General features: G+C 42.0%; 1 protein-coding gene across 1 annotated transcript in view; it reads right to left on the bottom strand.

Moving 5' to 3' along the window:
- Positions 1-21,323, bottom strand: part of DNAH11 (dynein axonemal heavy chain 11) — a 189,915-nt gene that overhangs the window by 116,391 nt on the left and 52,201 nt on the right. Inside the window, exons 25-35 of the mRNA XM_066631428.1 lie at positions 21,161-21,283; positions 20,504-20,728; positions 18,840-18,931; positions 15,701-15,827; positions 15,411-15,560; positions 12,914-13,147; positions 8,992-9,123; positions 6,178-6,338; positions 3,037-3,193; positions 2,306-2,451; positions 686-802 (exon numbers count right to left, since the gene is read on the bottom strand). Coding sequence (XP_066487525.1) covers positions 686-802; positions 2,306-2,451; positions 3,037-3,193; positions 6,178-6,338; positions 8,992-9,123; positions 12,914-13,147; positions 15,411-15,560; positions 15,701-15,827; positions 18,840-18,931; positions 20,504-20,728; positions 21,161-21,283 — 1,664 coding nt within the window. The remainder of the gene's footprint in view (positions 1-685; positions 803-2,305; positions 2,452-3,036; positions 3,194-6,177; positions 6,339-8,991; positions 9,124-12,913; positions 13,148-15,410; positions 15,561-15,700; positions 15,828-18,839; positions 18,932-20,503; positions 20,729-21,160; positions 21,284-21,323) is intronic.

The following is a 21,323-nucleotide window of genomic DNA, read 5'->3' as shown; positions in this document are numbered from 1 at the left end:
CCCAGTTAAGAAATGCATATCCAAGGGGCAAGGGAGACAGTGGGACAGTCCACCTGGACAGCAGTGTAATTAATACTAGAGAAAGGCAGGTGAGTTTCACAGCCCCATCCAGAAAAGCAAAGCTGCAACCCCTAGTATACACACAGTGTCAGTACAGAACTGGCTACCCATCTCTGACAAAACACGTTTACAAGACCATTCAACATGATCTGCATATTTAACAGCTCATAAAAATAAAACTCCAAAGCACATATAAGAGCAAGATAAAATTTCTGGGCAGCCTTCTCCTTCTATTTAATCATGCAATCTTGTGCACAAGCAGATCAACATTCATTTTCGTTTAGATAGATTTGCTGGAGGTTGTTTTTAAGTGATGATAACATGGGGATGTTGTTCAGGGCTTGAATAAACCAGTTTAATTGTGTTAGAATGCTATCCTACTCTGATAATGCATCTTTTTTTTTTTATGATGTCTAGATTTTCAAATGTGATAGAATTTTATTACTGGGTGGTTAGTAAACATAAGAAGAATTCAACTCCCATGTCTTTTTATTAGCTATCAAAACTATAACTTTGAAAATATATTCTGCTTCTGTAAGAGAGAAATAACAAGCCCAGCTGCTCTATATTGCAAACCAAGTAGCTGACATTAGGTGGCATAAGAGTTCTGAATGCTTCTACTTGCCTGAAGAGAGCTTTAAGATTCTCAGGTAATTCTGTTCGACCAGCATACCCTGGGTTCATAGTAATAAATATTCCAACTGATGGCTTCAATAAAATGTTTTCTCCAAGGAATAAAAACCTGCATCAACAAAACAGTATAAGGAAAGAGGATTGTCATTTGAATTGACATTTGTTTACATGTAAGCGATTCTCTTTGATTTGTCTGCCTTCTCAAATATTATTCATTATACAGTAAGGATTATGGCTGGGAGCCAAAGAACCACAGAGCGTAGTTTGCATACCCAAGGTGGTTTGGAATCTGTGTTTCTTGAAGAAGAGCCCCTACCCCAGGCTGTATGGCAACCCCCTTTGGAAATGAAAGGGATTTTCAAATAGTGCAACCCTAATCATTTTTATTTTGCAATAAGTCTCAACGTGTCCAATGGAGCTCACTCTCCAGTAAGCATGTTTAGAATTACAACAAAAATCAAGGTAATGATATGACATGTGAGTCTGTAGTTCAAGGAAGAAAATTCCAAAATCATACTAAACATGCCCAAACTATTGAGCATGCCTGAAGTGGTTTTTTAGAGTCCAACCAGTATCACACAATGCACATGCATTCCAACTATTGCTCCACATCTTCTCTGTTGCACTTTTGCTGTGCAAAATGTTTTATAACCTTTATTGTGCAGGTAGTTCACTATTTCTGCTTTATAGAGGAGAGGGGGGAATGGGAGGAACAGAGAAGTTTCTGGGAGGGACAGGATGTGGGAGGGGTGGATCCGGCAGCAATGGCTCACACCAGATCTTACCCTTTTAGCGAATCTCCTTACCTCTTTTCCCACCTCAGACTTTGGCCACCAAAATAGGTGGTGTATGTCCGAGGAGACCTATAGCCAGCCTGAGGGCTTACTTGGAGATAAGCAAAACTGTATTTATTTACCTTCAGTTTGCCTTCAGGTAATGCCCACCACCACCAACATAGGATGAAGTCCATGCCTTTTTGGTGAATTGGCACTTGTGGCAGGTGATAGAATTGGGTAGTTAGTGCATGAGACTACAGTATAGTTATTATTGGGCCTTACAGAATATAAAATTGAGAAAGGTATATTTAGCAGGTCGCTCTGGTGCAGTTTCTCTCAAACGGTGGGTTGGAAACCACTAAGTGGGTCATGAGTCAATTTCAGGTGGGTTCCCATTCATTTCAATATTTTATTTTTAATATATTAGACGTTTATGTGACTTCATTTGGGGAGATGTTATAGACCTGTACTTTTAACAGGCTACTATATATATGCTTTCAACAATAAGAGTCAACAGGACTACTCCTGGGTAAGTATAGGTAGGATTCCAGCCTAATATTAAAAATTTTCCTACTTGATGATGTCACTTCCAGTCATGACATTACTTCCGGTGGGTCCTGACAGATTCTTATTCTGAAAAATGGGTCCTGATGCTAAAAGTTTAAGAACCACTGCTCTAGGGTATCCTAGCTCATGTTTAGCAGCAACTGGTGATAGTAGCAGCAAATGGTAAAGTTGCAGCAAATGGTGATTCTCATGTCTGAGGGGCAGAGAGATATATATCTATTTTTAATTCTCTCATAAAATATTTAAGGAAATGGTTACTAAATACTCACTGCTTTTTCTTATTTCTTATGGCATCATGGATAGTTTTTACTTGCACTGCCACAACTGAAAGGACTTCTACCGAAATTCTGTTGAATTCATCAAAGCATCCCCAAGCACCAGTCTGGACCAAACCTTTATAAATGTTTCCTATGGACTAAAATGAAAGAAATAAAAATTTAAGGTTTGTAATCGTCTTCCTGAAAGGAAGCTTTCACCTTTTAACACATGTAAAACAATAACTACACACTTCTATGATAGAAGAACTATATTTTCTATATACAAGGTGCTAAATTTTATCACATATCAGTGTGACCAAGAAGCTGAAGCCAAAATGAGACTACAGGGAAAAGAGACAGCTATGAAGAACCAGTTCATTTTTCTGTCCTCTTTTTCAATTAAACAATTTTGAACATTGTTTGGGGGGGGGCACACAGGACCAGGTTACTTCCATCCCAATGGTGTCTCAGTCCACACACCATTATTTTCCTGAATACAAATAAATAGTCAAAATTCATTCCTATGGGGAAAAAGTGAAAAATTGCACTTGACAGCTACTATTGCAATCGACAGCATCTGACCACTTAAACCAGGTAACCCCGTCTCCCTGCACCCCTGTACATCCTGTGTATCCTGTAGGGGGAATACAATGTGCCTCTATGTCTCACCACCAACATCCCCTGAAAACTACACATAGTTCTCCTTCCACACAAAGTGCCCATGATAATGCCAGGTGCAGCACCTTGTAATCCATCTGTTCAGAACAGTTGAAGACATAAACCATCATCCCAAGTGCATGGCCCAAATCCTTGGTGGTCTCTGTTTTGCCTGTCCCTGCTGGACCTGCAGGAGCTCCACTCATGGTTAGGTGAAGAGACTGGGTCAGAGTAATGTAACACCTTAAGCAATGCAAAGCACAATTACATTAATATAAAAACACAACTTTCTTTAAAAACCATAGAAGTTCATGAACTTGGAGTGAGCTTCAGAACCATGTGGACTATACAGACATATTTAATATTACAACACAATTATTCATTGTTTCAGTAAAGCAGAAGTGCCTAGGGTTGTATCCTTACTTAGTCTAGTTGTGTCTCAGAGGTCCTGATCATCAGTGTATAGGCCTGGATAGAACTGGACCCTTAATCCCATTTAAATCAATGGGACATAGGGCCAAGCTACACAAGCATGTAAAAGCATGTAAATGTGTGCTCTGGAGGCAAACTTCCAAGTGGAAGCACTTCTCTTTAAAATCAGCAAATTAGTTCAGCAATCCCACTAAGAACCTAATGAACAAGCCTTGCTGAGGGAGAATCAGCATGGCTTCTGTAAGGGTAAGTCTTGCCTCACAAACCTTTTAGAATTCTTTGAAAAGGTCAACAGGCATGTGGATGCAGGAGAACCTGTGGATATTATGTATCTGGACTTTCAGAAGGCGTTTGACACAGTCCCTCACCAAAGGCTGCTGAGAAAACTCCAGAGTCAGGGAATTAGAGGGCAGGTTCTCTCCTGGATTAGGAACTGGTTGAGGTCCAGGAAGCAGAGAATGGGTGTCAGTGGGCAATTTCACAATGGAGAGAGGTGGAAAGTGGAGTGTCCCAAGGATCTGTCCTGGGACCTGTACTTTTCAACCTGTTCATAAATGACCTGGAGGCAGGGCTAAGCAGTGAGGTGGCCAAGTTTGCAGATGACACCAAACTTTTCCTAGTGGTGAAGACAATACAATACAATAATACCTTTATTGTCATATAATAAATAAACAGGTGACCAACTACAACAGTCACTAATAAAATACTTAAGCATAAAAAGAAAATAGGAATAATACAGGAAGAAGGGAAAAGAAAAAAAGTTCAGGGAGGGGGGGATATTTTAATAATATGGGATAAAAAATTGGCAACTGCTAAAGTAATATTTGCCTGATTATCACTAAGTAAGACAAAAATAGGATCAGTAAATGGGCCAAAAGGGTAGCTTAGAAAGGGGCCCAAATACAGCTTCCTGAGTAGACAATGTGCTGGACAGTGGATTAGAATGTTCGAGTAGTGAAGACCAGAAGAGATTGTGAAGAGCTCCAGAAGGATCTGTCCAAACTGGGAAACTGGGCAGCGAAATGGCAGATGCATTTCAATATAAGTAAGTGTAAAGTCATGCACATTGGGGCAAAAAATCAAAACTTTACATATAGGCTAATGGGTTCTGAGCTGTCTGAGACAGATCAGGAGAGAGATCTTGGGGTGCTGGTGGACAGCTCGATGAAAGTGTCAATGCAATGTGCGGTGGCAGTGAAGGCTAATTCTATGCTTGGGATCATTAGGAAAGGCATTGAGAATAAGACAGCTAATATTGTAATGCTGTTATACAAATCGATGGTAAGGCCACACCAGGAGTATTGTGTCCAGTTCTGGTTGCTACATCTCAAAAAGGATATAGTGGAGATGGAAAAGGTGCAAAAGAGAGCAACCAAAATGATTACTGGGTTGGGGCACCTTCTCTATGAGGAAAGGTTACCGCGTTTGGGCCTCTTCAGTCTAGAAAAGAGGTACCTGCAGGGGGACATGATTAAGACATACAAAATCATGCAGGGGATGGACAGAGTGGATAGAGAGATGCTCTTTTCCCTCTCACATAACACCAGAACCAGGGGACATCCAGGAAAGTTGAGTGTTGGGAGAGTTAGGACAGACAGAAGAAAATATGTCTTTACCCAGCATGTAATTAGTTTGTGGAACTCTTTGCCACAGGAAGTAGTGATGGAATCTTGCCTAGATGCCTTTAAGAGGGGATTCGACAAATTTATGGAGGAAAAATTCACTATGGGTTACAAGTCATAGTAGATATGTGCAAGCTCTTGGTTTTAGAGGCAGGCTGCCTCTGATTGCCAGATGCAGGGGAGGGCACTGGGACGCAGGTTGTGTCTGTTGTCTTGTGTGCTCCCTGGGGCATTTGGTGGGCCACTGTGAGATACAGGAAGCTGGACTAGATGGGTCTTTGACCTGATCCAGCGGGGCTCTTCTTATGTTCTTAACCTGAGCGTGTGGGGAGACGTTCATTCTCTTCCTGCATGCTTTTTCTTCTCCTGAAGATCGTCCAGCTGGTGATTCCACTTTAGGAGCAAATTGCAACTTTAGCAGGTGATTTGGGGGACAAAACAGTGAATGAATTTTTAATCTCCCCCTCCCCACACTCTAATTCTAATCACAATTGCTTTACACAGCTGTTTGAAAAAGGAGACACTTCTGATGGAAACTATGAACCTATCTTTACCCTCATCGATCTTTACACACTCTTGTAGTTTGGTAAACTACACACACTGATAGCGATGACAAACTTATGACAATTTACAGTCCAAGGTAGGATAATGCCTTTATTTGGATGAACCCAAATGTAACATCCAGCAAGCTTTTGAATCCTTCCCTCAGGATTGAATGGCTAGAATGACAGTAAAGACAAGGATGGAGGGAAACAGTGGGCACATACAGGTTCCCCAATAGTCAGTATCTTGCAAAACAAAAGATGGGGTTTAGGATGTTTGAACTGGCCCTTGAAGGGTATGAGATTGTTTCAATGCACATATGGGGTTATTTAGACAAAGGAAGCCAAAAAGGGTTGAACCCTCCTTCTAAATATTCTGGAAATATAAAGTCTGTATATTAATTCAGTCCAGTTTTCAATGCTAAGTCACAAGTTCAAGACATAAATTAGGGGGGAAAAAAAAAAGATCATCTATGATTGACCAGCACAGCTACCTACAATTTTCTGAATTTATGATAGAACCCATTATAAATTTTTCACGTGACAAGACAGTGTAAAATGTATGTTTATACAGTCTACAAAATGAACTAAGTAGAGATAGCCCTCTATCTATTACCTGAACAGACATTACCTGTCAGTCAAAGGCGTGATAACTAGCCGAGGGGTATTTCCCAAGTACTCATAGAAGTACTGGAATTGAGCATCACAAATGTTGGCAAAGCAGTGCTTCTGGGTCCCATCCCATCTATGGCGCAGTTGAGACAACCAAGTAAAAGCTTGGGAACTGGTGACCTTAAAATAAAGGGGAGAAGAAAGCCTATTGCACAACTGGTCTGCTATGCAGACATTGTTAGAGATGAAAGAAACCAGACATGCTAAAATACCTCAACTGTCATCACTAGTTTTCACACCTCATTCCCAGTCTTTTACAAGTAATAATCCCCATCAGCAATTATAAGGGATTAGACTCTCTCCTGGGCATCCACGCACCATTCAGAAGCAAGTAATGTAAGAGCTCCTTTTTAATGGAGGTTTTTGTTGCAACACACATTACAACTTCTTTTGCCAAGATCTTTCTCTTTTTCTCATTTACAAGAAAAGAACGCCAGGGATTTGATGACACAATTTTATGTGTGCTTTCCAGCATCTTTCATTTTATTTCTCAGATCTTATTATTTCTTTTTACCAACATCCCCTGGGCTCCACAAAACAATTATATCTTTGATGTCTTATTTGTTTTCTTCTTGGGATTTGAATATTATGCAGTGCCTACACGGACTCTAATATTCATGGTAAGCAATTTTTTCAGTCGGAATAGAGTGCAAATATGTCACAAGTGACATACAGCTCACTCTGCTTCAGTTCATGAGGGACTTCCACAACTGCTTAGAGCACACACAGCCTACTGGCTTTTCCCTCAGTCCCTAGAATTCAGCAAAGAGGTTGAAGTGAGACAAATTTACCAGGTTCCACAGGTTGTCTACCATAGTCATCTCAAAAGATTGGTGTGATCCAAGATCAGCATGACTCCAGCCATCAATCTCCAAACCACTCAACTGATTAGCATGAACAAATTGGTGTAGAGGTGTCATGACAATGACTGCACAATTGAAACTTAATAGACTCCGATCAGTGATCTCAGAATTCCAACTCTATGGAGTCTATTTCATTTAAACTCTTAGTTACCTGGCAAAAATCTGTTAAGGCCTTCCCCTACATTAAAATAGGGAGGCCAGTTTTGCCAAATTGTGGGACAAGGCCCCTTGGGAGATGGTAACACCTGAAGGCACAGATGTCTGAAATAGCACATTAGTATAATATTCTTGATGTCAATGAATGTTTCCATCTAGAGCAAACAGCAGTGGGGGGGGGGGGAGAATATTCAGACTGGGATTATGTCAGGAACAAAGGGTTAAATTCACCTCCCTTCACATCGCAAACCTAATCCAGCTTGGGCTCTCCCCTTGTGGTCACAATATAGGTAATAAAAATCTAGCCATGTCAGCGTAAAACACATTATTAAGCCATATCTGCCCAACGTTGCATATATGCAACAGGGACCAAATGTGTATGCCTGTTGGCTGAGCAAAAATGTAATGAACTGCATAATTTGGTCCTAAATCCTATGGAATGCAGTGGAATTAACTTCTGAGTAAATACCTGTAAGACAGGACTGTGCATATTAAAACATTTATTTATAATATTCCTATCCTTTCCACTCTTGCAAAGGAAGTGCTCAAGTCAGTTAACAACTTATTAAAATAAAATAAATTTAGTATAATCCAAAGATCAAACAATGAGCGCTAAGCAGAACTAGGGAATTTCAAAACAGCATAACAAAAAGAGGAAGGAAACAAAAAAGGGAAACAAAAAGAGATCAATACAAACTTGAACTCCAAAGGCTAAAAGAAACAAACACATGTTCAGCTCCCATCAGAGCAGCAGAAGTGATTAAGGGCGCAATCCTAACCAACTTTCCAGCACTGGCATAGCTGTACCAGTGGGGCATGTGCTGCATCCTGCAGTTAGGGGGCAGTCATGGAGGCCTCCTAAAGGTAAGGCAATGTTTGTTCCCTTACCTCAGAGTTGCATTGCCCTTACCTTGGTGCTGGAAAGTTGGTTAGGATTGTGCCCTAAGTCACACACAAGGGCAAAGATTTCCATAGCTTGGGCTCTAATGTAGAGAAGGTCCAAGGTCAGCCTATCTATGAAGGCAATGGAAGCAGTTGCCTCAGGGAGCCAATTGGTGGAGGACACCCATCACTGTCTCCCTATTTAACTCCACTGCTCCTCCTTCCACTTCCTGGACTGGAAAAGGAAGAGAGGGACAAAGAAGAAAAAGACAGGGAGGGGAGCAGAGTGCTAAGCTAAAACATAGGAGGCTGGTACATCATCAAATAAAGTGGGGCAGCATTTGACATACTACCTCAAGTGCCAGGAAGTCTTGGGTTAGCCCTGAAAAGGTTTTCTCACATGTGACCACTAGGTGCACTTCTGCCAAAGATAGGACATGCAAGAAGTCCTCTGATAGCCCAATCCTAAACAACTTTCCAGCATTGATGCAGCCACAGTTCCAAGGTAAGGGAACAAACATTCCCTTACTTTGAGAAGACCTTCAAGACTGACTCCCCACTGCATGATGCACTGTGCACCCCACTGTTGTGGCTACATCTCCTCCGGAAAGTTAGGATTGCGCTGTTAGTTGATGTATTGGGGCAGGTAGTTTCATGCAGGGGATAGAATCCTTAATAACCTGATCCTAACAACATTTACTCTTTAAATACCACTTATTTCAAAGGAATTTAGTTTCAAGGAAGTTATTCAGAACTGAAATCTAAATCTGAAGAATTCAGCATACACAAACAGCAACAAATATATTTAATATAAATCACTATGAAATGGTCTAAGACCTTCTGCGGAGGTCGAGATAGCGGCTTAAGTTTACCTTCTGAGCAACAAGCTTTGCCACCACATCTCGAGCATGAACATCTATTGTGCAAATAGTCATGATCTTCTGTCTGTCACTTGGTGTAAGCTCTCCCAACAACAGAGAGATAAGGGTATTTAGCTGAGCAATCTTATAAAAAAAAAAAGAAAAAGATATGAAGAAAGTAATTTTATTGAACTGATCTCTACCCCCTGAACACCACTCAGTACTAGCAGTCTATTCTATACAAGGAATGAATCAAACTGCTCGATCGATTTCATTTTATGGCAAATAGTTACTGGTTTCTCTAGCTTGTAAAGCAAACATCTGCAGGTAGCCTATACAATACAAGCAATTGAAACTGCAGTCAAAGAAATGCTTGTATTTTGCAGTAACTTTCCTTGTTCTCTTTGTTCTTGCACTAACATAAACCCCTGAAATGACAAGTGTACATTCATCTTTGTCATCCAAAGATGCTGAAAGAGTATGCCACAGGTGTAGCTGTGATTTTGTTTTGGAAAAAACTTATCTATGAACAGGTAAAGGGAATACTACACTTACCAGAGAATGGTATTACCTAACACTAATAATAATTAGTGTTAATAATGAGCTATTATTAAGCTAAACCCCTGCTGGAGACATTTAGACTACAATCCTATATTTTATTTATTTTTCACATTTTTATACCATCTTTCCTCTAGGGAGCTCTAGGGAGTGGTATACGTGTTTCCTTTCCTCCTTTTTGTCCTCACAACTCTGTAAGGTAGGTTAGGCTCAGAGATCATGACTGGCTTAGGTCACCCAGAAAGCTTCACGGCTGAGTATGGCCAGGCTTGAACATGGAATTTCCAGTAAGTCCAATACCAGAAAAAATATTTCACCCTGGCTCTCTATACACACTTTCCTGGGAGGAAGCTGCATTGAACACAACAGGACATACTTCTGAATAGACATTTATAGGCTTATGCTCTTAATTTAATTTGTTTCAGGTCCAGAAACAGGCAAAATCGATCAAAAAAGTTTTGTTTTTTTTAAGACTCTGCCACTTCAGGCTGCACAGGAGGATGCTTATAGTATAATGCTGCCAATTAGGGGGAAAAATGCTTTCTGCACACAGAAAACAAGCATTCTTGAATAGGAAGCTGCCCTATACTGAATCAGACTGAGGATTTTTCTAGGTCACTATTTTCTGCATTGGTAAAACAGCAGTTATCCAGTTTCAGATGATTTCCTGACCTTCCTGAGATGCCTGGATCTTCCAAAGCAAAGCAAGTAATCTACCACTGAGCTACATCCCCATCCTGGAAGGGTATAGTCTTCCATTCCCCTACAGCAAGGGTTCCCAACCTGTGGGCCGTGGACCACTGGTGGTCTGCAGCGTCCTCCCAGGTGGTCCTCTCTGGTGAAAAAAGAAAAAAATGCCCTTCCAGAAAGAAAAAAAGCCTCTGCAGCGCCAGCAGCCAATCAGAGCAGCTCAGACCCAATCAGAGCATAGCCTTTCTCTGTCTCCTGCCTCTCCCCTCCACCTCCCTTCCCTCCTTGTCTGTGAGTGCCCAGACAAGCGAAAAAGTGAAGTGCAGGCACCTTGTAAGGTGCGCGCGTTTGTGCAGCCTCCTGGCTCAGCTGCATGCAGAGGAGAGGTGCCCCACCGCTGCTGCCTCCAGCCTGCTGCCTCCATTCCTTGACCCTGTGCCTTGAGGTGAGCCCTCGCAGCCTGGTTTTTCAGGAGTCAAATCAGGACTGCAACCAGCCAGGGAAGTCGCTTGGGTGGGTGGGCGGGCGGGCCCGCTGCCGCTGGAGGAGGGGGAGGAGGCGGGCCTGAGTAGGGGAGGAATGGGAGTAATAAGGAGGAGAAGGAGATAGAACAGGCTCCCAAAGGCATCGCTGGCTGGCTGGGGGGGGTTTCCCTGGGAGTGGGTTTCTCTGGATGTGATTTCCCTGGGAGTCCGGACTCCAGCTGGCCAGGGAACACAGAGGAAGGGAGTTGGAGGCAGTGTGGCAGCAGGAGAGGGGAGAAACAGTATGCTCAACCCCCAGCCCTGGTACCCCCTCCCCAGCTGGCAGGATTGGGCCCCCTGGATGTGCTCTTCTAACGCCCACGGGTGGAGCAAGGGATCCAGGCAACCAGGTTTTGGCACCGCTTTTGGAGAGGGAAACAGGCAGCACCTTTGCTATCTTACTGCAAGTTGCCCACCTGGGGAGAAGCAATCCCAGAAGTTGCAGAACAGGCACCACCATAGCCAAGTACAGCAGGTGCAACCCCTGACTCTTCCTCCTTAGAGAGCAGCAGCAGCTTTGTCCATGGGGAGCCCTGCCCCACCCCACACTTGGAAAGTTCCCTGTCTCCTCAGATTGCAATCCTATGCATGCTTACCTTGGAGTAAGCCCCATTGACTATAATGGGACTTACTTCTGAGTAGACATGCCTAGAATGGGGCTTTTAGTCACACTGTGGCTGTGACGAACTTCTCCAGAAATTTCTCCAATCCCCTTTTAAAGGCATCTAGTTTAGACACCATCATTACATCCCAGGGCAAGGAGTTCCACAGACTAATGGCAGAGTAGGCAGCTGTTGTTTTGTGGCTGCAGCCTACCTATAGGCTTGCTCACACTCTCTTAGCTCCAACCAAAGTAGTCCACAGCTAGAGCATGACAGCAATTAGAACAGGAAGTGAAGAGAGGCTTCCCCCCCCCAAAGACCTTGCAGAGCACACCAAAAGGACTTTTCTTCCTGAGGCATGCAGCAGCCATTCTGAGATGTCTCTTTGAGCTAGTGCTTCCTTCACACGTCTCTTCTCCTTCAGGACCCACACCTGCCTAAATTGTGTTGAACACTTTCCTAAGGACTCTGGAATCACAAGTGGGGTGGGGGGGGGGAAGCAGGGCCAGGGCTGTGTAACAAAAGGAACTGTGGAGGGATGTGTGTGCTTTTTGTTGGCTCATTTAACTACCTTGCATGACTTGTCTATAATCCGCTTGTGCTTACCTTCTCCCTTTTTGAGGTGTTTTTCCACACTTAAAAGAGGCAGGGGCTGTGCGTAGTGTGGTCTGGTGTGGGGGAAAAGAGACTGCATTGAATTGGGTGGGTGTGAAAACCTCTGAGTTGGAGGGGAATTCCATGTATTCCATGTAAACCCAAGACTTTCACAGCTAGTGAAGCAAATGCAAGCACAACCATCACATTAATTATTAAATAATCTTCTTGTGTATTACAAATTTAACTGTATTTTTTGTGTGCAAGGGTGGGGGGGGGGTGTTGCATGTGGTCCCCACCATCTCAAAATTTTGCCTTAGTGGTCCCTGAGCTCCTAAAGGTTGACAACCACTGCCCTACAGCAACCAGACTAGAGTCAGTCACCTTTGGCTCACCTACCAAACTCCTCCAGCTAACTATCCAGGTGACCAGGTTTGGCCACATCTGCAGAATGAACACCAGTCAGCTGCTACACAAGCTCCTCTGGTGAGAGTCATCTTCCTACTAGACAGTTCAATGGGCAGCACCAAAAAAAAAAGTGGCTCAAACACATTGAGGAAGATGTAAGGAACACATGATTAATCACTGACAAAGCTAGAAATATCACCAACAATGGCCAAGAATGGAAGTGCGTCATGAACGACACATGGATCCCAACAGCATCTACAGCAGTGTATTGGTTGAGAGAATGACCTGCTCCCCAAGCACCTGCTAAGGAATGAAGAAGAAGAGGAGAACTACCAGGTCAACATGGATAAAACCCGAGCATTGGGAAGGCAAGGCTGCAGTCTAGCTTCCCCTTTTTATAATTATTCAACAAGAAAGTTGCAACACAACCGCCTACACACACCTGCCATCCAAGATGGTACAATTATCCAGGTACAGATTGATTCTATCAACTGGATAAATTAGCCCTATTTTTCACAGGTGGTTCTGATATTTAACAAACAAGAAAAGCATCATTACCTGTTTTTTATTATAGTCTTTCAAAGCCGTTTCAAACCCTTCCTCTAGTCTGCTGAATGCCATTTCCACATCTGCTGCCCACCAGATTTGGGAGCTAGTGAGTGCTATTTGAGCTGGGTAGTCAAGGATCCACTGCTCTCTGGGTTTTTCCTCATAGACAGCAACAGCTTCTGTGATACGTTGGCGCACTGTTTCACACATCATTTTTTCAAGGCGGTTTAACCACGTTTCTACCTTTTAGGACAAATCAACAAAAATACATGCATTCTGAGAAGAATGTGACATGCAGAGCATTTAATAAAAACACAAGATTTTCAGTTTTAAGGATTTATATCTTAGGGAAGCTAGAATTTCTAAATTCCATTATAAATAACTCAAGTTAACTGATTATGGCTGCAATCCTAACCACACTTTCCTGAGAGTAAGCCCCACTGAACAAAACAGGACTTCCTTCTGAGTAGACCTGGTTAGGATTGTGCCTTATGTCACTACTTAGGATACAACTGAAGAACACAAACTTACAGATCAAGTTTGTGTTCCACTCACTGCCCACACCATTGCTTTTGTGACCACTCAATTTCTTTTTTGTGTCCCATCACACTGTACCTATTTTGGCTTCAACCCTGATGCCATACATCAACCCTGATTACATACATCAACAATTCTGTACAACAATAATCAACAAAATTTTATTTCCTCCCCTTCTCCAACTTTGCCCCCTTTGCAATTTTTGTCTTGATTCATTAGGACCATGACAATCATCCATGCCTGACTTTATTCTAAGACCAGCTGGGCATTGTTGGCAACCTTCAGTCTCGAAAGACTATGGTATCGTGCTCTGAATGGTGGTTCTGGCACAGAGTCTAGTGTGGCTGAAAAGGCCGATTCAGGAGTGACAATCCCTTCTACACTGGGAGCAAGTGTAGTGTGTCCCTGGTCTGTCTCCCTGGCTATGGGCCTTCCTTCTTTGCCTCTTTGCCTCAGTCTGTTGGCAGTGTCTCTTCAAACTGGGAAAGGCCATGCTGCACAGCCTGCCTCCAAGCGGGCCGCTCAGAGGCCAGCTGGGCACAAACACACATAACAGTCTTGTTTTGTCAGCTCATGTTGTGACATTTATTCCATTTTTAAAACTCCTGTTGAGTTTTTTTTTCCAATTCTTAAAATAAATTCTTAAATGCAAACAGTGGCATCACCAGATCACTATCAGGATCCACTTGGCTTTGCAAGTCTCAAAAAAGTTCACCTTATCAGCTGAAGCCTCTGTTTTGATCCTTTTTAGTGGGGGGGGGAGGAGGCTGCCTTCTGGAGCATTTCTTGAGCTCCAGTTCCATCAGATGAGGACCATTCTGGTGGCTTCATATTCCCCTTTGCCTGGCCTGACCAGCAGCCAAGGCATGTTTGCTTCCTCGTGAGTAAACGCGACCATGAGGTTTAGTTTCGCTTTCCATAGGGCTCCATACATTCGTCTGCTTGGAGGGAGGGACTTCCTTGTCAGGTGTTTTAGGGGGCTGCATTCATTGGATCAGGACCATTCTGGTGTTGTTGGATTTCTCTCAGCCTGCCCTTTCTGACGGACTAAAGCAAGGTCCGTCAGAACCTCGTGAGTAAACACATGATACAGCTCAGTTTCACTTGCCATAGGTCTCCATACATTTTTTGTTCTCCAGTTTTTTGGCCATAATTTTTGATAGAAAGGAGATATTTCACTCAGGGTTTTTACATTGCATTCTGCTGGAAATTCCACATCCAACAGTATATAACACGACAGTATTACTCCTAACCACTGCAAGTTTAGCATGTCACCCCCCTGTGCGTGTTATCCCCCAGTGTACACCACCCAGTGTGGCCCGCACCACCCGCACCCCCTAGCAACACCACTGATTATAAAAAAATTATACTTAAGACATATGGGCAATATTTCTTCCCATATATTCATGCTTAGTTAAAACTAAGAGTACAATCCACTGCACTGTAACATAGAGATACGCTAAAAAGATGCATGTTGCATGCTATCGTGGGCAGGTGAGCTGAAGGCAAATGAGAGGCAAACACTTTATTTACCTCTGTGTAAGCCTACAGGCTGCCTTTGGGTCTTCTTGGACACACTCCAAAAGGGCAGGGACATTTCAAAAAGTGGAGGAAAGATCCAGCATGCTCAACTGCTACTAGATCTGCCCTCGCCCTCTCCCCAACACGCTCACCAGTTCCTCCCTTGACTAGCCTACAAAGTGCTGCCTTAACTGGAGCAGGTCACCTGCTAAAGCAGTGGGCTGCCAATGATGCCATGCAGTGGCAGCTTGAAATGGCCAGTTGCCGTATGCTCTGCACACTGTCAGCAGCCAATTTATGGCAGCAGAATGTGTAATGATGCTGTAAATCAATGACAGGATTTGGTTGTCAGTTTCTGACACATTAATTGCCTTACATTCTCTCCTCCAATTTTAGCAACTGAAAGAAATCTTGCACATTAGCTTGGCAAATTAAAGAACCAACATACCTGACCAACACACTCAAATTTTGCAGTGAATGGGACATATTCCTTCTCTTTGCTGTACATCCCTAGTGCAATAGTCCTCGATTTCTCTTCGCTGTCTTGAAATTTAAGATCAGCAGTGTTGTCAAAAAGTTTAATAAGATGACAAGTCACCTGCATTCAAATAACAGTATACAACTAAGGAAATCAGTCATTTCAGGTCTGCTCAGATTTTAGTCATCTTGTCTTTCACTTTTTACTATCACATTTCTTTTCAGATAATGCTTTAAATGTATGATAGCAAGAAACTTTACCTGCTTTGGCTGTGCTCCTTTTGAGAGAATGTCAAGCAGATCAGCAGATGAAACAAAATAGAACCGAGGAAAAGCTAAGCGCTTGGTTTCTAAGTATTCAGCTAGAGCTTTTTCACAAAGGGAAAGTCTGAAAATTAAGGATGAACACTTTGGAAAATTATTTTCAAGAATGCATGAAATCTTTTTTTCCCAGCTCAGATTGAAAACGCTGTTGTTGGCTATCAAGGAGAATAACATTTCCAATTTCATTCTTTAATACAGTTCCCTGAGACATAACAGTATGCTAGGGGGTTGTTGCAAGGAAAAGACTTTGCTAAACATCAATTGAATCTGTTCCCTCACTTCACTGCAGCTCATTGTTTTATACCATTTCTCTTATTTCAATTAGTTGCTATTTTTGCTCTGTTTTACTTGAGCTTTCCAATTACAGTTTTTTATTTGCTGTCTTAAGAGCATATTGTTGAAAGGTGAGCTACAAATGACAGAAATAAAAAAAAAAGTATTTGCCATGTTGCAATTGTTCTTCAAAGGCAAAAACCATATTCTGTCCACTGAGTGAAATGGAAATGTACATACAGAGGATCCACTGTAGCAGTTTCTGTACGAGGTAGATTAAAAAATGGGGCGGTTTCCAATCATACGGGGAACTTTGTGAATCTGACTACTGCAGAACTTCGGATTGCAACGAAGAGCCCAGTCTTGAGCCCAGTAACGAACGTTTGCAAGCTCTAATGCTGGGTGAGTGCCCGTGCTAGCCCAGCATGGGTGCCTGGCCTCTGCCACTTGGTGGTCGCACAGACCGCTTAGCAGCGGAGAGGAAAGTGGTGGCAGGGGGAAGCGGGGAGGAGGCATTCCAGGGAAGTGGGAGGGGGGAGAGTGCGGGGGGAGGTGGGAGGCAGGGAGAGGGCAGGGGGAGGCATGATGGGGGAGGGAGGGAGGGAGGTGGGACCAGTGGAGCAATACTCGGTACCTGACATGAAGGCTCTTACTTCACCACCAATCTTTTGGTCAGCGGTGAATTGAGTAGTCCCATTGTGGGGCTACTCCCTTTACCCAGGGGAAGGGGACCAAATCCCCTTCTTCTGGGGTGCCATCCGCAGCTGCCATGGAAGTGCAGGATGCGGCGGCAGCCATTTTTGGTGCTGCCGCAGCCATGCACCATAGGAGCTCAGGTTTGGGCTCTAGGTCCAGAACTCAGTGTCCACTGTATGAAGCTTCTCTATATACTTTTCTCTATGCGCCTTAGTTTCTCTATGCACTTTAGTGGATGGGACAGCTCATGTGCAACTGTTACATGACAGACTTGCCTCTTCACTGAAGTGAACAATAAGTCCTTATGAATGAAAGAGGCATCACAGTGTTAAACCACTAGATCAAGGAGTTAAAACAATTTACCAGATTCAAAACCCAAAGTCAGCAGGTCAAGATAGTAACAGATTTGTCGCAAGGCTGGTGAAGCTAGTGCAGGTCGCTCCAGGTGCAGCACTCTGGGAGGCTGATATGACATGGCCTGGGAGAGGGAAGTACCATTGCCACCTCTGTCTTCAGCCTGCGCTGCAATTGGTGATGAGGCCTGCAGCAGTGAGCCAAGCTCCATGCTCAGATGTTTCTCTGCACATTGGGCCCTCCTGCCTGTCATTTCCTCCAATTGGTTCCAAACAGGCACTCTGGAGGCAGATGGCAGTGACATGATGATGTGACAGCTTCATCACGTCACCCCCAACTTCTGAAACACCAAGCCACCGCAAAGTAAGCTCCACACTGGGTACTGGCCAGCCCAACAATTCTGCTGGGTACTACTCTACATTATTTTATTTTCTACCATATTATCATGACCCCAATTCATCCATTCATGGTGACTCTATGATACGTACACACTGATAACACAGGCCAACACACATTTTGCTTCCTTAAACGTTACACCAATTCCTGGATATATTTGGGGTGCTGATTCCAAAAATGGCATCTGTTTTGCCCTATCACGTCTAGTTTTGCAGATATAGTATAGCCTCATTAGTGAATGGTTCAAGCAGCTTCCTCATTTTCCTATATCTCCAAAACTAGACGTGATAGGGCAAAACGGATGCCATTTTTGGGATCAGCACCCCAAATTCATATCAAACCACCATAAAGTTTGGGGAAAACTTTTCTGAAACCTCAGTTTTGTAGGCCTGTGTAATTAATTGGCTGGTCTGGAGACATTATTTAAAGCTGCAATCCTATACACCTTTCCTGGACATAAGCCCCCATTGAACACACTGGGACATGCATTGGATTGCATTGTGAATTTTCTATTTCTGTTAATGTCTCAACTGAATAATAGAGAATTGTTTCACAATAATGCTCCAATGATATAACTTCATGGACATTATATAAAATATATAACAGAAACAAGGGAATCTGTGGGCTTTAAAAAGTGGGGGACTTTTTCAAATGTGGTGGAAATGTTCTAAAACCAACAATTAATGAAAGTTGATTGTGAAGACTACAAGGAAAATTACTGTGTATAATTCACCATTGAAGCCTTTAATTTTTCTCCTCAGCTATATAAAATAAGAAAAAGAGCAAAACAGACACAGAGTTGTCTTTACATTATTGTCAATTAGAATTAAAGATACTATAAATCTTTAAAAATGTACAATAACTATTATAAAGACCAATTAGACCATGAAACAGTACACGGGTGGGTAGATTAATATCCTGCATCATTGGCAAGGAAAACAAAAAAATGGGTAAATATAATAGAAACTGGATTCATCTTCATATCTATGAGAAAAAAATAAATTTAATTCGGCAAGATAAAAATTGATTGAAACACATCAAGATTTTTTGAAACCGACTACAAAGTTCCTTTCTATTGCTATTAGGCTTTTCTATCAATAAAATAAAAGCTATTAGACTTTTATTTCTACATCATTGTTAATAGCACATTGCTTAATAACGTGTCAAGCATTTGTAAATGTTTGTTAAAAGTAAAAAAATCATACGTCAAGAAATAATCTCAATGAATGAATCAAAATGAATCAATGAATCAAAAGCAAAACATATAGAACATTGCCCTTGCTAAAGTCTTGCTGTTAACAATCGTATATTACATTAACATAAACATATTATAGAAAATAATTCACTCAATTTTTACCTGCACTGCAAGTCTTCAAGCTTTTCATACAAATTAGGCTTGGTAGTTGCTTCCAATACATTTTTGGTACTTGCTGAATCATTCATTAATTTCTAAGTATAGGTACAGAAAATATTAGCTATAATATTTAATGCTTAATGAATTTTTCTTGCCATTATTCTTTTAGGCCTTGAAGAATGAGACTAAGGTCGCAAACCTAACCCACCTTCCAGCACTGACATAAGGGCAATACAACTCCAAGGTAAGGGAACAAAGATTACCTTATCTTGAGGAGGCCTCCATGACTGCCCCCCAACTGCCCCAGTGACACAGCCAGTACTGGAAAGTGGGTTAGGATTGCGCCCTAACGCTTCCCCCCATCCACCCAGCTCATCCTTGTTCAAACTATAGTTTTCTTGATTTCATGTAAATGAGAGTGCTAACACACTGCATCTAGGACTATTGTGAACCCCATACAGGCAAAAGCAGATTTCTTGTGAAATTTGATTTCTTACATAACATTGTTCTCTCCTAATTTTTTTAAATTTCTCTTTGATTACAATGTTTAATGTACAGTGTCTCTATGTTTAAAACTATTCTTGATATTAGCCAGATCAAATGCTGGCATCAGATTGGTGAAGAGCCTGGGGCACTGCACTAGGGCTTCCAAGGTAAACAAGGCCCCACACCCCAAGCTCACCAATAGTGAGGGTGAGCAACGGCAGCAGGCAATGGCTCCTCTCACCCTCCAAATCAGCAAATGGGGATAAATATTTAGCATTCATGGAATATTCTCTCTGTATTCCAGCCAAAGGGAGCATCCTGTACAGCAGTGGTTCTCAAACTTTTTCGTGGCTGCTGCCTGATTTATAAATGACAAAGGGCGTGGCTATAATGGTGATTAGGCAGCAGTGGTCCCCCCCCCCCCCGGCCAAGTAGTGGATTGTCTAACATTGCTACTTGAAAGGGCAGATGGGCACATACAACAGGGCATGCAGCCCTCAGCTTACAGAGCAGAGCCTCTGCTCTATGATCTGCCACACTTGCACTACTGAGCAGCTCAGTCTGCATCACTCCGGGAGACTCATCACAATGCCCCAATGCACAGTGTACAACTGGGTGTTGTACATCACAACACCCAGTTTTGGAACCTCTGCTGTTAAACCCAGAGTAACTTGCAGCAGTAGTGAATTGCTCAATCGCCCAGAGTAACTTACAGCCACAGTGAATTGCCCAAGGCTTTGTTCAGACACTGAGTGAAGATGTTGCTTTCTACAACCACAGCATTAAAAAAAAATGCTATTTGAAGTGCATCTTATCAAAAACATGTTATAAATTATTTTGAAGAACTAGAATGCAGCAGCAATACATTTTTAAAAAAATTTGGTGCTTCCTAAACAATCTGCTTTGAGAGAAAAGATTTCATGAAAAAGCATGACAAAATTCTCATACACCTTGCAGGGGGTGGTGAACAGAGCTCTAATTTTGTGGACTTTGGCATATCTGACCTGGATTTAAACTGCCTTGCAAATTATGTTTAAAATGTCTTATAGTTGTAGAATTCATTGCTATAATTTAAAAAAAAAAAAAAGATGGATAATATGTTTTCTAAAATAAAAGTGACTGGATAATAAGTGATTCTGATAATCCCACTAGATTCCTTAGGGTGACTATTATCCATTAACCTTAAAATCTGCATCAATGCCATCAAATCTCTTTGCATCTTCAGGAAGTTGGTGTCTGATATCATCTGAGCCAATGAAAATGCTTTCTAGATGAGACCATGTACGTTGAACTTCCATCCAAATGAAAATGACTGAATCTGCCACGTTCAGCTTTTTTTGCCAGCTTAAGACTTGCTCAATGAAATACTCAACATATTTACTTTGTAGAATTGTTTGCAGTTGAACCTTGAAAAACAAAAGAATAGCGAGGGGGATAAAATTAAAAGATAAATAAAATTACTTGAGCAGGCATAGGATTCACAGCTATAAAAGTTTTACAAAAATCTTCTGCAAGCTATTATTACAGTAAATCACAGCAAAAGACATTTTCAAACCTTGCAAATGGACAGCATATTATTAAATGATTCCATACTATCTAGGGGGAGAAAAGAGAGACCAAGGACCTGTAATTTTGCTAACTCCTACACAGACAGGAATTTTTGTTAACACATATACAGTCAAGAACACGTATAATTTTGCAGACTAACATCTGGGGCATCTAAAATTCACTGTAAATACAAATTCCGGAGACAGAGCTGCAAGTTTAGTCCAATTATAAAAACACATTAACAATGCAGCAATGAGCACATTTACTATTTACATTTGCAATAATCTTACTTGGTTATTGTCTAAAGTCTCAAAAAGTTGTTCATCAGTCTTCAGTAAAAGAATATGTGTCCTGTAATGCTCTTCATAAGAAAACTCCATAGTAGCCCATATTTGACTAATTTCTATGAGAATCTGGTTAACACATAAAAAGTTGGTGAAAAACACTTTAGTG

This window comes from Tiliqua scincoides, chromosome 5 (assembly GCF_035046505.1).
Source record: "Tiliqua scincoides isolate rTilSci1 chromosome 5, rTilSci1.hap2, whole genome shotgun sequence".
Classification (NCBI taxonomy): Eukaryota; Metazoa; Chordata; class Lepidosauria; order Squamata; family Scincidae; genus Tiliqua; species Tiliqua scincoides.
This window is presented reverse-complemented; position numbering and strand designations above follow the sequence as displayed.